Source organism: Ostrinia nubilalis, chromosome 14 (assembly GCF_963855985.1).
Source record: "Ostrinia nubilalis chromosome 14, ilOstNubi1.1, whole genome shotgun sequence".
NCBI lineage: Eukaryota > Metazoa > Arthropoda > Insecta > Lepidoptera > Crambidae > Ostrinia > Ostrinia nubilalis.
Genome location: NC_087101.1, coordinates 9,712,754 through 9,737,384, shown reverse-complemented (window position 1 = coordinate 9,737,384; position 24,631 = coordinate 9,712,754). Strand labels below are relative to the sequence as shown.

At 36.7% G+C, this 24,631-nt stretch overlaps 1 protein-coding gene across 1 annotated transcript in view; it reads right to left on the bottom strand.

Moving 5' to 3' along the window:
* LOC135078267 (uncharacterized) overlaps positions 1 to 24,631 on the bottom strand; it is a 156,558-nt gene that overhangs the window by 124,767 nt on the left and 7,160 nt on the right. Inside the window, exons 4-5 of the mRNA XM_063972866.1 lie at positions 6,715 to 6,848; positions 3,226 to 3,713 (exon numbers count right to left, since the gene is read on the bottom strand). Of these exons, the coding sequence (XP_063828936.1) occupies positions 3,226 to 3,713; positions 6,715 to 6,848 (622 nt within the window). The remainder of the gene's footprint in view (positions 1 to 3,225; positions 3,714 to 6,714; positions 6,849 to 24,631) is intronic.

Genomic DNA, 24,631 nt, shown 5'->3' with positions numbered 1-24,631 from the left:
CAGGTACATAATTTTCTTCAGAATAGTAAAGAAACTATAATGTTATTAATAGTATGCATCCTCTCATTGCAAGTCTCTCAAGCGTACCTACAGTTAGGTGAATATGGCTATACTCATGTGGACCTTATGCCATTGTGTTAAGATCAAGAATGCACATATCTGCACTGTGTCTGTACCATGCAGCTCTGATTACCTACGAGATATTACCGGTTGTACCGCTCCCGGGCATCGTGTGTACCCATCCTTATCATATACCGGAGCCTTCTTTCTTGGGAAACTTTGAAAAATGCGTTTTGAGCCAGTCGTAGACGCAGCACAAAAACTACACGATGAGAGAACGCCTCGAGGCTTTTAAAGTAATTTTAACGTTTTCTAATGATGTTGTTATTAAGTTTTGTAATAACAATAACTACACGGTCGGAGATGGACGTGACTTTGCTATAAAAGAGTAGCAATCAACACAGCGCCTTCAGCATACACGTCTTTTCTCAAAATCGAAGCATGGTGATCATTATACTTATAACGATTTGACTGGTTGGAGTTTTACGATACAAGTGTAGTGCAACGTCACCGAATTAGGTACTAAAACAATGGGATCGCACACGACACTTAGCTGATAACCACGCAATAAAAACAAAATTACATATGTGATACTCACACCTGAACAAACCGAGCCTAGGCATAGCACACTTTACGTGTTACGCCACTTGATAACGAGAATCAATTACTTACTGAAATAATATAAAAACTATAAATTTCCACTCGATAAAACCAAATTACCTTTTGAACAACTGCTTGTAATGCATCCTGAGTGGATCACGATCAACAACTTCAGTAAAACTCACATTTCACTAAATAACAACACACGCGTAACACACAAAACTAACGTTCGTAATTACACCACAAGAATTCCAAACATTCACTTAAGCGTCAAAAAGAAACATGAACAGCACGTCCGGCGGGCAGGTAAGTTTAAAAAATTCTAAATTCAAATAATGGGATGCTCAAGCGCAAGGTTGCTGTTGCGTGGGAAAGAGATGGGAAAAAACGGGTCTCACGAACGCGTGAGGGGGAGGAGGGAAGCCACAGGTAATACTACCCTATGTTCTCGAATAGACAGACTACAAAAGGGTCAACTGTCGAGTGTCGACTTTTAACGGCAACAACAAGTGTCGTTCAGACAAGTGCCGGCGGCAGACTGATCTACCTGCCGATACAGCAATATTATCACGTACTGCTGCCGCCTGTGCCGAGATTCACAACGACTCAGTCGTGGAAAGAAAAGATGCCGTTAAAGATATCGACGGTTCAGTAGCGATCGGTTGTAACACATCGGAACACATAAAAAGTACGAGTACTTACTACAAACGATTAGTGGAATCGATTCGAGACGGACAATTCCGAAAGTAATTTTAGATTTTTTGTATAGTCATGTAATTGCTTCTAAAAACAAAGGTCATCCTGTTATGTGACCAATCCTAATTATAGGTAGATAACGTTATGTTTGTTCAGTACATTCAGATTTTGGAGGTATCATTTACAATTTGGTAAATACTGAAACTTTATCTTATCAAAATACTTTTACAGACCTAAAATCCATGAATTGCCCTTTTACAAGTATGCTCCACATCCTAATTCCGATTTATTATAACCATCAATAAACTAGCGAGATTGACTATTGTTCTACTTTATTGTCTTGACTTGGCCCAATCATACGGATGGCACGTCCAGCTAAACTGTGGTATCTTACGTGGTTCTAATAAGTTCGATTTTGCAAGAAAAGTGTAGATGATTGTTTATTTACAGATACTTGATGAAGATGTGCCTCGGATGTCAGAGCAAACTTCGTCTGAGGTGTAATTGCTAGCTGACGTGACTGAGAGATAATTGACACTATCCGTTGTTCTTGGCTCCATTCATCGAACAGGAAAATTAACTGGTTTTTAGATTGTTCAGTTATCTATACGGGTAATTGGCACTGTGGTCGCAAGTCCTACATCTGGTCAAGCTAGGACATCCGTTTATGCACTTTTAATACTTTCCGGTAATGGACCGTGTATTAAATTGACAACTAAATGGGCATCTAAATTAAATCTAGAAACGTTGCGAATTGCTAATTACTGTTAGGATACAGTACGAGTAGTAAACTTGGGAAATTGAACATTAATTGCTATTTTAAATCCTATTTCTCTAACTCGATAGGAAAGTATTCTTAATAAATAAGGTAAGTAGTTAAATAATACTTCCAATAGTATGAAAATGTTCATATATTTTGAAATCTCGTAATCTTGTTGTCGTAATTAATTTTGAATTAAAATAAATTGCAGGAGGTAATCATACATTCAGCTTTTTAGATTGTCTTCCAATATCTAAGAAAAAGATCCAAGGTTAATAAGTGATTACAGACACTGATTAGCGAACGGTAAACCCTGAGATGACTGAAAATTACGTCATCGATTTAAGAGGAAAAAATAAAATGTATGACATACTGTGTCTAATGTACGTGTAGTCGTGTAATAAACAAACATAGAACGACAAACAATTTACAGTCATGAATTCAAAGATATACAGTGTATATTGTGTTAAGAATAAAATGTTATGAATGGGCAGTTAAATAAATCACATACGTACTGCGTTTACGTCAATGACTATATTTACGAGTACACTTTGTGAGTAAGTTATAACTTTGTCGTATGATGGATTTGGCATAAGTAGGATTCAAAGACCTACCACGTACCAAACGAGATGCGTTAAACATTATCTTAATCATTTCATTCATACCTAATACCTTGGCAGTTAACCACACAATTTTCGCTTTTTTTCGGTTTGCCATTACCATTTTTTCCGGTAAGTTTGTAACTAACCTCTTAAGTTACATAAACATTAGAAAACCTTGAAAGTGAGAGTTCCAAGATACTTCTTGTAAAGCATATCACTCGGGTTACGACAACCACCAACCTTGGGCGGTTGTGACAACGTTGAGCTTCCTAGTTCATTCACTTGTAAGGCCGTAACTGTAATTGATCTATTTCTGATCGGGTCCGATTTAACCTCGATATCGAAGTAAAGACAAGGTAAAGTCGACCTAGTCAAAAATAACTAACAATCGAAAGCTATTTTTTATGAAAGGTCTAGAATACTGGAGTCAAGTTCATCTTCTCCTCCTATTATTTTATGATCGGTTTGGCACTTGATTACGATCGCTTAATGTTATAATAGACTTACCCCTTTTCTCCTGGTCCTAGTTTGTTGCTTTCCACAATAGCCGTCGCCCTGATCCGGTGATCAGGCTGCTCTCCCAATAGTTTTTCACTTCTACCGTTGCTTAAGTGCTCCCTCGCTACACTGTACGCGTCACTTTTGCTAATATCTTTATTATCACTAGTCACTTCACTTTCGATTTTCACTTCACACTCAACTTTTACTTTGAGGCTCTTTTCACTTGAATCCTTTTCGTGCTTCTCCGGTTCCACTTTATCTTCTTTCACTTCCAACGCTTCTTTCTTCTTCTCCTTATCTGGTTGGATGCCGTTCGCTATGACAGGGGCCGGTTTTGCTTGCAATGATTTTGGCTGGGATTTGGGTGAAGATATCGTAGGCTTGCTCTCTATAGCTCCATTTTCGTTTATGGATGTGACATATACGGTGGAGTTTGCTATGTACCCATTCAATTCCTGTCTGTTCTCTGGCTGCGTCCTTTTCCTTTTGTTAAGCTGGAAGAGAAAACCCAAACGTTAATATTGTAAACACGAATAAATTACAAGTATAAGGGCAAGATTTCAGATTTATGTGAGGAAGGAAACTAACGCGGAAATAAATTAATAACACATTAAATTACATAATGTTTTCGTTATAGTTACAACCGTGCAACACGACGTCACATAAAACACTGAGTTCACCGTGCTCGTAATTGAAGCAGTAAATACAATTTAAATGGTAAGAGCGTTATCTGACGCATTCGTTCTAGTGTTGCCAGGTATTCTGGCCGAAACTAACCGAATTATGAGTAACAAACCGGGACAGACAAATTTGTGAAAGTGCCACGAATGTCATTGTGTAATTAAAAACACATGCTGATTGGTAACAAAGGAACATCCGACAACTGACACAGATAATTTTCCTTTGACCAAGATAAATTTACACGAATTCGGAGAAAATGTGTCCATGAAAGCGAATAGTACCTATGTATAATTATGTACATAGGTAAGTACTCGTATCAATTAGAGAAACATAAGCTTGTGCTAGGGGCTGACAATAATACAATAATATTTTGATGAAAAAAAAAACAGTAATGGCAGCCTCCCTAATTACCGAATCCGATACCTTAATTTTCCCTAATTTTTACGCAGATCCCGAGGCAAGCGTAACGTAATTTTGGGTAAAATACGACGAAGACGATGCCTATCATATTTTTAGTCTTAAGTTTATTAAAACTATTCACATCAAGTTGATGAATAAACTCACGAATTCACTGCCGATCCCCAACCCTGGAAAATTTACCATCTACATTTGGAACAGTCAGCAACACCAGCTCAGACGGAGCCATCGCATAAATATGCGAAGCTAATGCGGTCACGATTTTTATTAAAATTCAAATGGATTGCCACAATACATCACCTCGGGTGGGAGTCTCAATTAACTCACAAAAAAGCACTCGAAAAACGTGAATGCGAAAGTTTAAATGGCAACAAGTGGGCTGTAAACCCTTGAGAAGATTAAAGTTGTTGCAAGCTGTAGATTTTTCAAAGCCATTTTGAAATACAATAAATCAAACGGTTTGTATTTTTTCAGATCTCTTCAAATCATTAGTTGGTAGTTAACTAACCATAATTTAAATCGATTTAGCTATGTAAAATATGATGAGACGGTAATTATATTATTAATGTAAGTACCAAGAACTCTATCTTCAGTTTATTTACTCTGTGACAACAAGTACGGGACAGTAAAAAATGCTTTAATTGATTCTAATTTTAATTTACTCACTAGCCCTAACTCAGTCTCTAAAGCTTTGTTGTGTAAAAGGTTTACCAAGTCCCATAAACTTTTAAACCCTGAAAAAAATGAGTTACCTAAACTTGAATTGAAAAGCAGTTTCTACTCACAAAAAAAATATTAGGTATGATAAGTATAGTTGCATTTTGATAATTGAATGCCAATTTACATTTTAGGTACCTACATTAATTTATTAGTGGTAGGTACCTATTATAACTTGAGATCAAATTAGATTAGGAATTCCAGAAGCGAAATACCTATCGGAAAACTTCAAAAAGCTTTTAGTTCGTTTCCTGCAGAATAATTCTTGTCGTCCCTTGAAAACAAAAGAAAACAAAATGCAAAAAACTTTGCTTATTGCTAATTACTTTCCATAATAATCCTAGCGAACTCAGAATACAATGACAAAGTTCCAGTTAATATAAAAGTGGAGTAGTGCTAGAACCATTTCAAAGAATCGGCTGCTGAGTGCGAACTGAATCAAGACCGTCGAGAGCAGAATGAAAGTAGCGAATCGCCGGCTGAGGCTACAAACAATTACTAGGGTGGTGTGAGTCATAGGCGATTTTATTATTATTTGTAGATATAGGAAAAGGGAAAAAATGCTGTAATTTGACGTGCATACACAATGGACATACCTACTCGTACAACACTGAAGGTATAATCTTCTAAGCATAATTACATCGTATGTGGTTATGTGGCTGTACTGTAATGCATATCTATAAGATTCTACACATTGCGCAATAAATTATATCTATTTATTTTCTTAACAATGGGACAAGATAAATGGTCAAAGAGGTAGTTTGTAAATAAGATTGGATACATGTATGTGTGTGTACTTAGTATATTTATAGGCTGCAGCAACTACAGTGGAGTTGCAAAGTTACGAAAATTAGATAGGTAAAGACTTTTAAAAAATACTACGATTCAGGGTGTTTTCCTCCATCATTCAAGCAAGTTCTTTAGATACTGGTGTTTTATCTAGTGTCAGCTGTATGTACTTCATTGGTATATTGTTTTTTTATGGTTTGTCTGTGGACTTCCAATGAGTTAAAGCCAAGCACGTTAAATAATAACATATTAATATTTATTACTGCGCTTATGACTTGGACCACGCCCTCAGCCGGAGGCTCTTGACACGCCGCGGTCCGGGGCGTTCTGAATGCACCAAGTATTGCAGCGTTACAGCCTTACTGCGGACTTGGCCGCCACTTAACGTACGCCGAATACCTTACAAACCACATGATCCCTACTTTAGAATGGCAGAAAATGAAGGTAGAGTTATGTTATCTGCATAAGTAATTCAATAAAAAACAGTTAGTATAGAATAACTGTTTTAACGTTGACATGCACTTCGGAATTGTTGGAATGCACCAAGTATTGCAGCGTTACATCAGCCTTACTGCGGACTTGGCCGCCACTTAACGTACGCCGAATACCATACAAACCACATGATCTTTACGTAGGAATAGCAGAAATTGAAGGTAGAGTTATGTGATCTGCATGAGTAATTCAATAAGAAACAGTATAGAATAACTGTTTTAACGTTGACACGCCGCGGTCCAGGACGATCTGAATGCACCAAGTAGTACATATTGCAGCGTTACTTACAGCCTTACTGCGGACTTGGCCGCCACTTAACGTACGCCGAATACCTTCGCTCAAACCACCATGATCTACAGGTTACAGCACGTCTATATGTTACACAGAGTGTTACATTACCTCTACAGATAGTTTGGACATGTCGACGGGCGTGATGCGCTTGAGCGCCGACAGCCGCTGCAGCCGCTGCCGAGCCTGCTCCTCGACCGCGATGAGGAACGCATCTTGGATGATGTTGTGCCCGATGTCCGATACTGTGGAACAAAAATCATCATTATCATCAGGTAATTTAGCTACAGGTGGATGACCCTCTCTAATGTAAAATTTGGATCTGCAATTACATCTCCAATAAAACCCTCCCAGTAAAAGCACAGTTATTCTTAGGGTGATCCTGTAAAAGTCGCCTTAGAAAGGTACCTGACGAAATCTGGCTCAGTGACCCCTCTTGATCAACAAAATCATCCATTCTGGCGCTGTCCGCAGGCCCCTCTTTCCCACTGGGTACTTTAGGCACGTGCCCTTTTTCCAGGTGATAAGGGCCCCCCTTGATCCTTAAGTGCCCAGGGTTAGTAGGTTAAAGACAGGCCTGAATGTCCGCCAAAGATTAGAAAATAGTAATGAAATCAATCTAAAAGTACAATAACAGTTTTTATAACCTAGTCTGGTTTTGAAAATTAATCATCAATAGAAAGCTAATGCTAAAGGTAAACCACACACTGTAGATAAGTTTTCTCTTAAACTTTACAGAACCAAAACCTGGAACAATTAAATTCCAAAAAGCATCGAAATGAGTAAGTAATCGATTGGACACTGTCCGTTGCCGAGCAATATTCTAATTTAATTCATTAATTGACTATTATCCAGTTACTTACATACTAATTAAGAGGTTCAATGATCTGCCAAAAATGTAATACCGATTCACTGAAATACACTCGGATGTGGCACACATCGACACTAATTAAATTAACCAATGTCCAGGCAAACCATTTATTAACCGCTAATTAAAACTGCACATTACGAATTAAGCATTTCATTACTACGAGTTTAAGCAATAAGTTGGTAAATAGGTAGGGAGGTAGGTAATGCACCATAATCAAATCATTAAGAGAAATCATTGGTCAAAGTTTTTCATAATATAGTATTAGCCGCGCAAGCTTGGCAAGGCTTACAAAGTAGGTACGATTATATTTTCAAAAGTTGTTAATTTTGGAATTTTCAATTTAGAATAAGTACCTTCATGATGATAATGTTTACCTCATTGCGTTAATGATATCTAAGAAAGAAATAACTATAAATACAATACAGACATGAAGGTATGAATGAAGACAGAATAGCATAGAATAGACAACGGGAGTGGGTGAATAAGAATTCGCATAGTAAATGCGTCGATTCATCTGGTTCAGACTTAATATAGACAGATAGGTTAACAACACTTCATTCATTCATATTGGTTCAAGTTCAGCAAAACGACACTTTTAATTGATTTCGTCTCTAAATCTCATCGTCCACGTGTGATTTTAGTGATCTCTTGAATAATTCATGAGCGAATTGCTAATTTTCCGCCGGTATATGATAATTCATATTCCATCGGCGCCCGCGCATTCCTGGGCCGGCGCGTGACTCAATGTGTTGCAACTCCATTGTAGCGATTCAATGAATACGCAAAGCAAAATCCTGTAGCTATAGTGGGCGCGGGCGCAGCGACTGACAGGGAAATTAGGCTCGCCTACAAAACGGTTGATTGATAAGCAAATGTTGGTTTTCGTAGAGCTTACCAGCGAGATATCAATGAAACTTAGTCAAAGTCAAAATTTTTTATTCAGTACAGGTACTTTCCATGGCCATGGCCAAATCCAACTAATAATAGTATTTATAATTGTGAAAGTATTAACCGCTGATTTGATTATGATGAAATTGAATGACGAATAAGACGAGAGAGAAGAGTTTGAGACCCATAGGATAGGTTTTATCCGCGTTTTTGGAAGAGGGACACGCGGACGACGCTGCAGGAAAAGCTATAGTTACTGAATAAGGTAGAAATTCAGTTTCTGAATTCTGAAACTAAATTTTCTTTCTACTTTTCGGCATTGAGGCTGCTTATTTTGTGACGTTTCAACTCATTGTTTTTTTTTGTGTAGTGAACAAATCATGTTATCGAAACACTTGCTGGACAAATTTAATTTGGATTAAGTACAGGTGTCATAAAGTCCATTCCTACAGATTAAATCTTTTGCTTTTTTAAATAAAAGATTGTCGTCACATAACTAATTATATCGTCTCAGCCATCTGCAAACTGTTCAAGCCACACCGTCAGAATACTAATAAGAAATAAATACATGAATATGTATTTATTCAATCATCAATTGCGCAGTTGTTACATACGACACAAAAAATCTTTGTGATCTAGAACAATATTTATTTTACAATAATAGCCAACAGGCGTCATAAGCTTCTTTCAACAAAAATAAAAAGAAAGACGAAAATAATTATTTAATTGTAGCTCCAGACTTAATATACAATTAAACTCAATCGTTTATTGCTTTACACATTAGGTCTTACAAAATTCAGATCCAATTATATGGACCTAGTTAGGCTACATTAATTGATGTTTTTTTTATGCATAACAAGGCAGGTATTTGACCACAATCGCACCTGATGTTAAGTGGGATGCAGTCTAGGATGGAATGGTACATATCTGCCTTGTAAGTGCCTATTCACTCTCGCCTTGAAAAGGCCTGGATTATAGTCTTCGGGAAAGACAGCAGCTGGCAACGAATTATGTTCCTAATTTAATTTATTTTATTCAATAAGTACACATACAGGTTACAGTCATTTACGTATCAAAATACATAAACAAAATGAACAGTGTCTAGACTCCAACCTACAAGTAGCGTACATTTAAGTAAGTTACAATGATTTTATTTACGTTGCACAATTAATAAACACATACAAAATGCTCAAAAGACACAACCCTATAAACTGTGTAAAGCTATCAATTATTTTTTGTATTATTATCAATATTTATATTTAAAACTTTAAAATTTAATTTAATAACGTCTTCTAGTACATTTTAATCAAGATTTCAGCAACAATATTTTCCTTTCACAAAACATGACGTGTTGCAAAGAAAATTGCATGTCCGGCCTTCTTCACTTTTGCAACAAAAACGCTGCGCTTGCGTCGATCGTCGGATGCGTTACGTCAACTGCACTCCGTGAGAGTTTTTAGCCATCACGCGATTTGTCCGTGGCCTTAGATCACTTTAATTAATTTAAAATTAAATAATATTGCTAGCAGCAAATTATTTTGGCGAGTCATGCAGAGCTCATTGGTTCTGAAGATATCTCTTAAAAATAGAGACGTACATGTCAAAGCTACGGGCTTTTTTTACTCAAAAATTAATTCGAACTTTATATTACTTGAGACGAAGCTGTACATTACATAGTAGGTATGATGACGCTAATACCCTAGGTAATTTGCTTGCCCAAAGCTTCAAACTTCAAAAACGAAAGTTACTTTAGTGTTTTAGGATAAAAAGAAATGACACAAAGTTATCGATTTCACTTAGATTTTTGGATTCGTCTTGCACAGTGTGGTTTCAGCGTAACTAACAGAATACTGTTCACAATAATTATCGAGGCATACTGAGATCTGCCAGTGGGTGTGCAAGAACAATAGGAGTGCGGCGCCAATGACTGGCAGATGCAGCCCTCACATTGAGGATGCATTCCGTGAGAGCAATTCGTCACTTGTTTCGAACGTGGTTTTCATTGAAGGATAAAACGCTGTCTCTCTCACGTCAGGGAAATGGATAGAGACGAATATATCGAAATCGGCACAAAGTTAACCATTACAGTTAAGTAGCGTACGTACCTTGACATCAATCCTCGTTGTTTTGAACTTTTTGGTGATTTATCGCAGCGTAATTATGTATGTATTGCGAAATGTTCCATTCAGTTTGCTTGTGGTATTTTGTTGAGTGTAGTTTTAAAACAAACTTAAAATAGTGTGGCATACTTAGTGCCATTTTTCTTTTAAAAGACTGGAAGAGTTCATAATAAGCAACAGATTCAATTTCGTGTTCACGTAAAAAGTCTGTGCACTGTCGAAAGTTTTTGGACCTCTAAACATTGTAAAAATGTTTGATTTTGTCACGAATGTTACTTTTTCTAGGGGAAAACCACATGTGACGTCTTTAAATCGATTTTGATGACAATTTTTGATTACAGACTTTCATATACCACAAAGACAATTATTATTGTAGTTCGTAATAGCAGAATAGAAACCATTTCAGCTGGTTTTCCTCGGACCTAATCCAAAATAACTTGACCAAATATGGCTGCCGCGGCCCAGTGAGCCCGCTAGAGTGCCGCTGACAGCGACACAGCTTCATAACGGACCGTTGCTGTTTAGAAAATACGAGCTTAAATCGTTTTATGCTGTGCTATTCCATTATTCTTCGTCTATTTTGTCGGTAGTAACATTTAGGTCAAACTGTCACCGCCCTAGTGTCAGACTTCATGATATGTAACAGAGTCATATGACCAAGGGCTTACTTATCTTGACCGTCAGCTGTTTGGCACTCCTAGACCAGGCTAGACTTTTTCATAAAAAAGTTGGGATGAGCAGTTGCTTCAGTAGGTTTCAGTATTATAAAAAGTTTAAATTAAATATCTGAACGGTTATCTATTTACGAAAAAATAGTTTAAACTATTAAACTTATTAGCGATATTAGTTATTCTTATCGTGTTTGCAAATTGGAGTAGGTATTACATAAACAGGTCGACCGGCTCAGTTTATCCTTTGACTTGTCCCGATCCGCACTCGGTCGATCCCTAATGCTTTTGATGCGATCCCCTTTCAATAACCGAGCAAATTTTCCAAGGAGAATCTGGCAATATCGCGTTTTACGCCAATTCAATCGCGCCGCCTGTTTTTATTGCCCCACCCTCCCCTTTTATAGGTCGTAATGCTCGCTGCAGCGAATTCCCACATTGTCTGGGCGAAGCACCAAACGAAAGCACAGAAGGTCCGCCGTGTAAATTGATTGTGATCACGTGCATTGTCAATAAACGACGTATTGTTTTGTGGTATGGACCATCTATCTATTCCTAGAGTTCGCAATAGGCAGCCTCAAGCGATCGTATATTGTGTAGCCAGTATTGGCTTGTGGCGAATTTTATGCAATCTCCTCTCAAAATATAATAGAGTAGTATTAGTTGACACCATGGATTAAGAATGCTTTTTGAGCTACATAATCGCGATTCTGCCTTATATTTTTTTTATCGAAATACTTATGTAGGAACATTTTGTTACCTGAATTGCTGCATAGTGATAAGGGTTTACTTTTTGGTAGCATTTTGACGAGACTAGGTACAGTAATAATACTAGCTGACATAATAACACCCATGCAATAACATGAGGCTATTTGTAAAGATGAACGAATTTTAATATTTAATTTTTTTTATACAGGGTCCTTCTAAACTAGCTACATTCCTTTTAATGGGGGCATCTATACGGTACACTGAACAAGTTCACCAAATTTGAGTATGTGTTTTATAATGATTTTACAAAGTTACATTTTCTAACAAAAATAAAAATTCATTTCGTCTTACATAATGGAACATGCTGTATTTTTTACTCACACAACAAAGCTGTAGTGTATTCATTCTGCACAGGAACACGAGACACAACACACACAACGCTCACTACCACTGCACACTTTTTTGTTGTTTACACTCACATCATAACAACTCACAGCAGTCGTCACAGCTGATAGCCGATTAGCTGATCGACTGATTGGGCGAGCTATCACTTCAATGTTGCAGGCCTACTCTCATATCGTTGTCTATCCTTATTATCTTATGTTAATCACAGTAAAACGGACTCACGATACCATCGAAAAATCAACCAGCAAAGGCCATGATTTTTAAGGCGCGTCTTAGTAAATTTATTTGCATTTGTGCATCTGTGCGTCATAGTTCACTTCACGAGCACTACAAAACGCACCTTCACACAAGAAAGCTAGTCAAAAACTGAATTAAATCAAAGCGCACGCGCCGACAAATGCCGACAAGCCGCACGCCTTTTGTTGACACAAAGACGCCGACGCCGCCAAAGCAAGAGCCGAAAAGTTGGCATAAGCGTACAGTCGACAAAAAAGAAACTTATTTGTTTATTATTTTATCTGCTTGCTTTCGATTTCAATTGATTCGAATCTAAATTATGGTGTTGAGTATTTCATGGTAAAATATCCTATAACAGATAATAATTAAAAATTAATCGAACTTATTGTTTTGTGAAGGTAATTCAATGGCCTAGTCAATTATTTAGAAACATTAAATTAGACTATTGAAGCAAATAAAACTCTTCAATTTGTTTGTATTGATATTCCATTTATCCTAAATCAAAGTCCATTCTTAAATTAATCGTTAATGTCATCATTTCTATTACAATAGAAAAGTAGATGAGGTAGGTAGGTACCTAATTAGTTAAATAAAATTTCCAAATCATTTCCGTTCCAACTTGGTATTTATTTATGACCTATCTTATGTACCTGTGATTTAACAATAAACACAATTGTAATTTGAATAGTAAAAAAAAGTTTGTTGCATTTCTTAATTTTATTTTGGTGAGTGTACATTGCGCTAGCCGGCGGCCGGCGGCACGTGTCTAAAGGCGGCGGCACGTGTCTAAAAGTTCGTTTGCTGCGCGCCGGCTAGTGTTGTACGATACGACACTCGAGTCTTGGAATCTTACTTATTAAAAGTTTGAAGAAAATAAAATAGCTATGAATTAAGACTGTGTGTTTATTATTTTATTGGACCGTTTTAACTTTTTGATTACGAAAATCGTCAGTCTTTAGATGGATACTTCTGATTCGATTATTTGCGTTTAATGCAATTTTATTGATATTACATTTGTATTGTGCGATTTATTTTATTTTCAACTATGATATAACATACGGATGATGATATGAAATCACTCATTATTGCCTATTAGTATACACCAACTCAAGTTCATGTCATGATTCAGTCTAGCTCAAAGAACTTAAAATACTCGAAAGGACTCGGAAGACTCAATTATTCCCTTATTCATGTGACTAACGAGTCCTAGTCTTAAAAATAAACTCAAGTCTCAAAATAAATACTTTAAAGACTCGAGGTTCTTACAACACTAGCGCGGTCGGCTATTGGTGGCTATTGTGAGGGACGGCTGTCTTTGATACCACCGACTCCGCCACGCATAAATAAGGATGTCAACTCCAAAATTCTTTCTAATCTTAATAATAATAAAACTATCATTATTTACTTTTATAATTTTTTTTTTGTTTCTACGATGATTTTAATGATTATTATTTCAGTTTAAAATTGATAGTTGGGAACAATTATTTACTTATTTACTTCGGAATACTAAAGACTGCCGATAATCACAGGTAGATAATTCGATAGCGTTTAGTTTCTGCTATGATCGAGTCAATTACGAATCACATTTTTAATTTGCTAAGGGGATATTAAGCGATTAAAATTAACATGAAAAATGTGCCTGCTTTATCGTAATAATAACCGTAATTCTAAATTTCATAGTCATGGTAACTATCCCATTTGTGTATGGCATAAAAATAAGTCATTGATTTCGGCAACTAACTTTTTTGCTTCGTTTCGTTGCTACGTTTGAAATAAAAGATTTTTACAAGCGCAAAAGTATTTTAACGAACTTTTGAATAAACATCATTCCATTAAGGCCACTAAATAAGTACTTACCACATAAGATTTTTTTATGTTACCGAAAATAAATAAACTTTAATTTTCTGCTTAATTTAATTCCTTAAATAACTAGTAGTAGCCCTAGAATAGCTTGTGTGGCGCCCGGTCCGTCGTCCGGCGGCACTCTTGTGTTCGCGGCCAGTGGCCCAACGGCAGCACAAGCGCAATGGCGGCCATTACGTAAGCTCGTGTGCGTGCGGATTTTTGTCAGTGTAGTAGTGAATCAGCTGAACAGGGTGTTGTATTGGGTTGATAAGAAATGAAGTTGTTTCCTTAATTATCTCGGAAACTAGCCTGAATTTTTGGCTCAAACTTTGGGAACGTATTCAGTGTGACGTATACATGCTCCCATTAAACGGAACGTAGCTGATTTAGAAGGACCCTATATACACGACAAGGCAATGTAAGTATTTGACCGCAATCGCACCTGGAATTGGAACTTAAGGGACTACTGCTCCATACTATTGTGCACATAGAGACTCCATTTGAAACATTGTTTACATTTACGCGTCAGTTAGTTCTGTTTGTTCCACGTGTGACTTGCATGTCAAACGCTGACTGTCAGTTGGGTAATCCACTTTGATGCTCTACGTGTTTTAACGTGGCACTAAAAATTGGAAACTCCATTGTTCGCGACTATTTGCAAATAAATGGACTGATATTTTGGCACGGAATTTGTTGACGCTTGAAATATTTAAACTGTTGAAGAGGAGGACGAAGATTTGCAATTTATTTTGAGAAAAAGGGTACATAAATAATGATTGTGTGTAACTAGTGGATTTCATGTTGTTGTTCTTTGAAATTTCAGGTTTTTATGGATAGGATCCAGGCCGAAAACAGCCGTCCAAAGACTAGCTCACTGTTGGTTGCGTTTTTTATGGGCAAAGCTGATTATCAATGTTCTCAATTCTAATATTGACTCGTCAATCGAAAATTCAAACTAAAATAAAGCTCTTAGTGTTAATTTATGAATATCATAATAAACGACAGCTAAATAGCATCAGTAACCATGGCACCTTGCCCAAACGTTTCCTCCCTTGCTTATCCTTCTCGTATGGTTTACGACGCTCGTATCCGTCCAATATGGCGACAATCCGAGCAAAGTGCTAGTATTGTTAATGTGATAAACTAAATCCTTTACGGCATTTCGTTTTTATTTTCTGGAGTAGCTGTTAGATCTATACTGGAATACGAGTGCCAGATCATTATTTGTTCAGTATTTTTTTATGTAGAGTTGCCATCCGCCCGGGTTTCCCCGGATATGTCCTAGTTTAGGGAGTCCCGGGGAGCGTCCGGGTGAGGTTTCGTTTGCTGGCCGGGTATAAAAATGTAAGTCTTAGGCCAATACCAAGCGATGCGGCTACGTTTTATAAAAACCTGTTGTCATATCCGGGTTCTGGGCTCAATAATATGGGGTTTTCACGCGTTTTGTCCTGGTTACCAAATTTCAGAGATGGCCACCCTATTTTTATGTAGTAGGAATTTCGACTATAAATGCCGGTATAGATCTTCGAATTTTCCTAAACAGGAAAATAATTCGTGAATCAATTGTTTACTTATATGATTTAAACCTGGAAAGTCCATTTGGGACTGTACAAAATAATTCAGCATTCATGTTCTAACTAAGTGTACATTGCAGGTTAAATAAATGCTTGTCACAGGTGTAAAACACCTTAGGTAATCTATGTATTAGGAGTCTGAAACTTCAGGGACCGATAGAATTAAGCTTTTGCTGAAACTAAATGCATTTTCGCACATAAAGCTAACTTTGGGATCTATTAAAGTAATAAGGACGATTTTGCTGTGAAAATGTATATTTAGATGTGCTAGCGATAGTATGTATGTCCCTCTTTAATAACAGCTTTAGCAGTAATCTATTTCCGCCAACTCATAAAAATAGCATAGAGCTATACTTTAAATGGCAAATGCGAAAAATGTAGTTTTGCTCACTTTTAATAACATGAAACGTACATTACGATATGAGGAGCAATTTTTTAAAATTGCCTTCTTTCAACGTGATATTAAAACGGCAGTCACATCGCACAATTTTTATCTTTAAACAAAAACCAACCCTAGCGCAAGTGATTTAAAATAAACATTCCTTCACGCACGTCACTAATGATGATACATCACCTATCTCAACATCAGAAAGCTAGCTCAACGGCTGCAAAGCAAAAACAAACTTAGTACTCTTGTTTTTTAGTTGAAAGTGAACTGTCACCATGAGAGGCTTTGATCTGCTAGAGCAGAACCAGTTCCATACATTCCAGGACAGACGGGTGGAACGGTACTTCGCTAGAACATTGTAATAACCGTGAACGAAATATCATATTTATAACGTATTAAAAAAAGCTAACTTACAACGTTACATCTAAAGAAGTCCACGATCAAACCATACAAATCGCGATTGTATAGCAGCCGTCTCAACTAAACTCTTATCTTTTTGCAAATAGGTAATGGTGTATTTTATTTTACCTGAACCATTATCCATATCATTAATTTGAGTTATTTACTCAAATTAATGATATGGATACAGCAAGATCATGGATTTCAGACCCACATAAACTCACCCCCTAAGTATTCTCGTGAGTGTTATAAGTAATACCTTCAAGGTTTTTTGTGACTAAAGTTAGTTCTTTTCCCAGGTCCAGTCCAGTTTATGTAAAAACGCCGACAAAAACTGAAATATTTTTGCGACAGACAAACTGATTAATTTCGCATTCATAATTAGGTAAGTAGAGCAAATTTTTTTTAATCAAAATCAGATTAGCAATAGTTTAATCGTAGTTCTTTTGTCATTCAGAACTAATCTATCAATTCAGTATCCATCCAATCATTGCCAATAACAGAATTATTATAGGTCACCGCCACACGAGCTAATAATGAAACCAAAATGTAATTAATATTCGCAGTACTATTAATGAATGTAAATATCGACCCCGATTTTAGTCAATGTGCTGCTTGCTATATTTGCAGTTAGTGTTTAGTTATTGACTGGTGGTTTGCTTAGCACTACCATGTTCTAGTTATGGTTGCGGATTCAAATCCCGCCAGGGTAAATGTTAATATGATGAGTAGGTACAATTGGGTATTTGACTTAAAGTATCATGTTCTACTATTACTATTATTTATGTACTAGCTTGATAAATTGAGAAAACGATCTTTTTGAAATTAAACTGCTTTTAATATTATTTTGATTGCTTGGCTTATTTATCTTGTAGTATGGATAATTTCTTAACCAAGCATGATAAGCTGCGAGTCGTTTTAAGCGTAATTAAAAAAAGAAGACTTTCTCAAACCACGTCACTTCCTCATCTCTTTAAGATTGCAATCTTAATATCTTCATCTATTTCATGAATAATACGCTTTATAATAAAGTGTTCATTTACATTTTCAGTAACAACTGAAAATTATTCATTTTGTTATCAATGTCTGTTAGCCGTGTTAATTTATATTCTATTTGGCAGTAGGTCATACAACAAATTGGCAACTAGAATTATCTTGTTAAACAGTTACTATTTGTGGGTAGTTTGATATGCTGTCGACTGTACAGTGCTCTATAAACCCGAATAGGTTCGATAAAGCAAGTCATACGTTATTAACTTCGCACAGTTTCACGATAAGTTTACAACTAGGTAGGTGTAATATGGCGAGATATAACGAGTCCATATTAAAAGAGCTCAACATCACCACGCAGCTCTCCACTATATGCCTGAAGCGTACCCTCTGTTTCTTTGGACACATTATGCGGTCTCCAAGGCATTGTCTGGAGAAACAAATTATCTTGGGACAAATGGAAGGCAGCCGTGCTCGGGGCAGGGCACCGACGAGATGGTCAGACACGGTGAGGAAGACGGTGGGCGGAAGCTTGCATCGTGCGGTCCACACAGCTTATGACCGCAGTCGTGGAGGAACACTATGGTCGCGATCCTCATCAGTGAGGGACCGAGGAAGAAGAAGGTAAATGGCGAGGCTTCATAGTCAATCTAGTATTCATAACAAAATCGCTTCCCACACAATCATCATCATCATCATTTCAGCCATAGGACGTCCACTGCTGAACATAGGCCTCTCCCAATGATCCCAAACAATGCCCTAACATATTTTAAAAAGGACTTATCTCATCACACTTTCCCACCACTGCAACTCCTGTATAGCCAGGATCTAGTGCTTGGCCTCCAATAAAACCCAACCAGTGAACGTTGAGTAGTCCCGGGGGATAGATAACTATGTATCTTGGAACCCGCAACGAATTTATTCAGAAGCATAATAATATAGCAGCCCTTAACATATTTGCAAAAATCATGTAAATAGATAAAATCGTCATCATCAACTTTCAAAACTTCCTCTCAGCACTAGCCTATAAGTTATCCCAAAGTGGTGGTAGGCTAATGCCCGTTTTCACCATTAAACCCTAATTTTTAAGTAAACCCTACGTAAACAAAATTCCTGTTATTTGTTACCATAGGGGTCACTTAAAAATTAGGGAGTGATGATGAAAACGGGCATAAGTAAGCTATATTTGGGACGTGTATAAAGCGCCCTAGAAAATGCCTAAGTATTGAATACAAGCTTTGACTTTGTGCTTTGACTTCGACTTATTTTTAACAGGCCGCAAACGTTTTGGTTCCGTTACTTCGTACCCCTACTTACATACGTCTATTAACTTAAGTGTTGGTAAACTCATAACTTCTCAACGTTCTATGTCTGGTGGGCCACTTACAGAAACCTTACATTACACTTGGCATTTCAATTGAGTGAGTAAGTAGGCTTACCTACTAACTTAACGTGTTCTTGAAAAATTTGAAAAACGACGATTTGGAAAACGATAATAATATTACTTATGGAAAAGAGAAACCCACAAAAACATACTGTACATTTTTAGCTTTAGGCTTAGTTAGCATAGCTGAACTGGCAAACCATGCTTTCTAAAGATGACCTTTTTCTCCTGTCTATAATCAAATGAAACCAATTTCTACACTGTTTTCACGGTCACCACGTTACTTGCGTCCTATATTACACGCAATATTCTTCCCATCTGTGAGTTCTCGCACGTCGTTAGTTCTTTTTTGCTAGGTCTCCAACAATGGGTTACGTCCAAAGTCACATTGCATCGACCGGATACTGTCTTGAATAATAGTCTGGTATGACTTCAGAACGATTACAAAAACGCTATGACGTCACATCAGTTAATTTAGTTGTTGTTCGATTAACAAAAACATCCCAATTAAACAATTACCCATTTTTAAGCAAAAAATTGCCTTCTATTTGTTTAATATGAAATTAGGTGCAGAAGCTGGATGTGGCATACCGAAGATAGGAAAAGCCCCTCCCTAATGAATATCAAGCAGTGGACTGCAATGGGCTGATGATGATGATGATATTGAATACGTGATAGTAACAAAACTTAAAATATGATTAAAGTTAAAACTGCTTTACAACATCAGGACCTTCATGTCACGACTAAAAGGAACAATGAAATGAAATTATGACCGGTCCCTACGGCAAAGTTAGGAAATAATTTCGTTGTGACGTGCACACTGTTTTTATGCTCAAAAACATAAAGGGGTAAGTTGTTAACACATATTTTTAACGCGATTAAGTCCATTGACTAAAGAATTCAGGGGTTCTGGGTCATATACTCAGGTGGGTAGAACATACTGTGTAAGAACATTTTATTCTTTTCCAGTTTGTATAATGAAAGGACGTGGAGGCTCTAATCAACATGATGCTCCAAAAAGCAAATGCCATGCTTTGGAGGGCCTGCTATGGCTGGCTCATGACATTTCATGAAGTCTGTCACCAGGCTTGCCATCGTGACCTCAGTACAACTAGACAGAAGAAAAGTTTCTTAGGAAGATTCCATAGTGCTATTTTACAGAGCCAAGGTTTCTTTGTGACCTTCAACTATAATGTTATTGTCTGTACTTAATTTAATTGATTTCTGCAGTTGTTAATAGAAAAGTGAGTTATTAAAATCTAATAAGATACATACGTGTCTGGACGATGACTGTTTTCGTTCGCCACGCGCAATACACAGCGGAATAGCGGCATTTGATGTGTATAAACCTAGAACTGTTAGCCTACGTAAAATCTAATGACAATAGCTGTGTGGTTAACCTAACGTTACAACTTACGTCAGCCTGCATGAGTCAGTTACAGTGTCTTGGACCAGACTGCCACATTCACCCGGCAGTAGATGTATGTTATCAATATGAATAATCGATGTTTGAAATAGCTTCGCACAATCCTAGATCTTGCTTGACTGGTTGGTTTGTAATTTCAGGTTTAGAAACTGATTTTGAAATTAGCTTCGATGGTAAGACCCATGTGAATGATGAAGCTGAAGAATAATGTACAGCGCAAGAGAACTAACGCCAGACAGCTTTTTATTCAGAAAATTATCTTCGGAGTTCGAGTTCTGGACCATGATTTTTGACAAAGGTTTTGAACTTTTATATTCATTCTATTGCTAGATTCTTCATAAATTGCCTTAGGCGGTAATTGTTTTTACAAACAATCTCCTCTAAGGCTAAAACAATAGGAATATCTTTTTCACCGTACACATGCATCTCTATAAAATGGTACCCGTTTTGCTTGCTCTATAGTGAGATGAAGACAAGGGGAGCCCCCATTGAGACTACATCAAATAACGTAATTTTAAGGCGCTACCATTCGACAAGATCAAAAGCCATCTCCATATTGTTTTTCTTTTTCTCTCGCAAGAGATTATTATTTCAAGAACGAAGTGAAAAAGGTTGTTCAAAGTTGCGTTGGGAACAAGCCTTCGACACTTTTCAGTGGAAAAATGTTAGTAGGAAGCTACTCTGTTATTTTTCAGACTGAATTTTACGTTTTAGAATAGAATAAAAAGTTAATGTTTTTGTTTTCGAACCAATACAGATGTGGTGTGGAATTGGTGGTCTGATTTTCTTTCAATCATTTACTCATTGATTAATCACACTTCTTCACGTCTAAACGGCTGGAGCGATTTTAATAAAATTTGGTATGGAATAAGCTGACACCCTGGATTAACACATAGGCTACGTTTTACAGCGTGTTACACCACGGGGCACAGCTAGTTAAGTATATCACAGAGTGTTTTATTTTTAAACACCGTATCAACTGTTTTAAGACATTTAGACATTACTATCTACATATTTTTGCGAAAAGTATTTTAACTAACAGAAGGATGGAAAGGGGGCTGCGGATCTTCCGGCACTTCTTCGTAGCAACAGCCGATAATGTTATTACAAAGTGGTAATAGAATGGTATGACAACAGCAAGCCATATTGGGAACTTAGATGTGCCCTGAAAACTTATACATATCCATAGTTACAAACTGGCCAGTAGAACAGACTCCATCGATTTAAATTTAGAAGGTAAGTAAGCTTTTACTTCTTCTTCTTCTTCTTATTTTGTTTATGGCCAGGTCTGGGGTTTGATTTGTTTTTTTTTCTTTGTTTGTTAGCTTGTCACTTGTTTTTTTATAAACGGTTTTATCCTACGCTCCTAGTTTTCATCAGCTCCGATTCCTCATACAGTAATAACATGAATTTCAATAGTTAACTCCAATGAGATCATCATATACGTACTTGCCATGTGTATTTGCTGTCCATCGGGACTACATAGCGATATGTAGTAGGTATGGTACACCGATATAAGCTATAATGTGTCATGCATGGAAGCAATCATGAGTTACCACAAGATTCATCCAAGGTTGTCGGGTTTTTTGTATGTCGATTATTATTTTTTTACATTGCGAATGCGGCGGACGCGCATTAACTGGCAAAGATATTCAGGATGGTTTAGAATAATTTTGTTTACAATTCACACGTAGGATATAAAATTAATCATTAAATATGACATATTGTATCGTAGGTAAGTGAGTATATTAATTTTCAGGAGTTTGTAGATACTTGTAGGATACCTACAGTAGGTATTAGTTGTGTCTAATACTAATGACATTTAACTAAAAAAAAGTTCGCAAAAAAATGAAGGATTGAAAGTTAGTATGTAATGTCTCTAGGTAAAAACGGCATAGGTACTCATGAAACACGTCAACCTACAATAAAATAACATTAATAATTTCTTATCTGTGAATAATTTATTTATTTGTCGTATTTACCACATTAGCGCGATGTTAGTTATTATTAGTTGAAACAATTGATTGTTAGTAAATACGAATGAGAAATCAAATTAACGAATACAAATTAACCGTAGTATTTGTAGAATTAAATGCATGGTTTAAAATGTAGAGCGTAATACTTGCTGCGAAATTAATCAATCGGATAATGAACTTAATGACACATTTTTTATACTCTACTTGTAATGTAAATGTAAACTAATTTCTTAATGTGTGCATAATTTATATTGCCTACTTTTATTAAACTAACTTTTCTACTGTCCTTTATTTGTGACCTCAGTTACATTTTCTTCGAGTTTTAATCGTAAGTGCATTTAAATCGCCTTTCATTTTTTAAGCACTTGCTATTAAATTCACGTGTATTAAAAATTATAATTTGATGCAACTTTCTCCGCCCCATAAGAGATGGCGCTGCTTGTATAATAAGATCGCAATGGTAAAAGTATCTAAAGAGATACTCTCTCCACTATACAGCCAGTAATGTGTGGTAATTAGAAAAACCTTTTACTTATTCAATTTCCTGTAGAGTTCATGTGAAATCCAATCTTACTCATTCATATTACTAATTAAGTTCATTTTACTATGGCATTCCAATAATTTCACCTCATATGGAAAACCCAATAGAAACCAGTCCTTAGCGCTTTGTAACCGTTGGATAGTTTTAATTAATTGAATGAATCCAATGTCAGTAGTTCATTACGCAAAAAAACGAACAATTTCAATAACATAAAAGAGCAAGAAATGAAAACTTTGACAAAAGAGGTTGAATAAAAAAGTTACTTTTTTTTAAACTTATCAAAAGTTTTGACGCGTAGAGTTCCTTTTTCGAATCACAATTCTTTGCGCGCTTAGTTTTATTTTTTTATTTATTAACGATTTCGCTGAAACCGGCCGGCGAATTGTTTTATCATTCCATCCCAGCATCAAGGCGAACCGGAGGTCCACTAGGAGTGGAAAAGGGCAAAAGCCTTGCCGCGGCCCAAGTTCACTCACCTCTGTCTGTCAGAACCAGAAAGAATGACCAATCACTTTCCACATCAAACAACACTATCACACTGATCACAGTCCACGAATAATTCAACGGGTATTGTATTCCTCAAACACAGTTTTCAGATACCGAATACACGGGTAATTGTTGTTAAATAATGTTGGACGAAGTTGAAAACACAGCAAGTACGAACGGAGGCTCGCGGCAACTCGCAAACCTGTTTTCCCTCTCTCTCGCACGCGAGTCTTGCGCTGTGTTGCCGCGTGATGGTTCTTCATTACCCTTCGTTATTTTCTGGTCTTTAATGCGGGCTTAAAAGGTAATGCTATTTTTTTTCGTTACTTCAATGGAAGAGGTCCCAAAGGTAGGTATGGACCGAAAACATCGTATTATGCTAAATGCATAAACATCTTAGGTACTTATCTACTTAATATTAATTACGTTATGGATTTTAATTGGCTGACAATACTGATTCTAGTTCATATTTTCTAATTTTCAAAACTAAGTAGGTATATACGAGTACATATTTTCTAATTTTCAATGTTAACAGCATTGTTGTGTTCCAGCAGTTAGAGGTAAGATAGCCAGTTCCTCCGTGGTTGAGGATTCCGGGTGAAGCTCGCTTCCACCTTCGGCCTGATCATCACTTACTATCAGGTGAGATACAGGCCAAGAGCTTCCTCGTTGTGGATGAAAAAAAAAAGTATTATCTCTACATCTACCTAGACAAAGACAATGATCTCTCTAAGCCACTTTGTAACCCGTATCCCGGAACACCAGAATTTGCATATTGAACACGGAATCCAGTAACCCATGGAATTGGATGTCAACAGGTAAACTGCCATTTAACCTCACGCTTCTCAGATCCATGTTGAAACAGTGTAGGTAAACCTTCCAATAACACGGTTAGTAATCTTAAACAATGTTGGTACTGTAGCATCACCGTACAGTTACATACTAGGAAAATCACTGAAAGTTATGTTCAATGATAAAAATAGACTAATTTATAGATGTAAAGTTGTATGTGTTTGTAAACTAACGTATCACAAAATACAATTTGTGCATGTATGTAAGTATTTTTATTATTTAAATAATTCAAACACAAGCACATTAGTAGAAGAAAAATGTAGGTAGAGC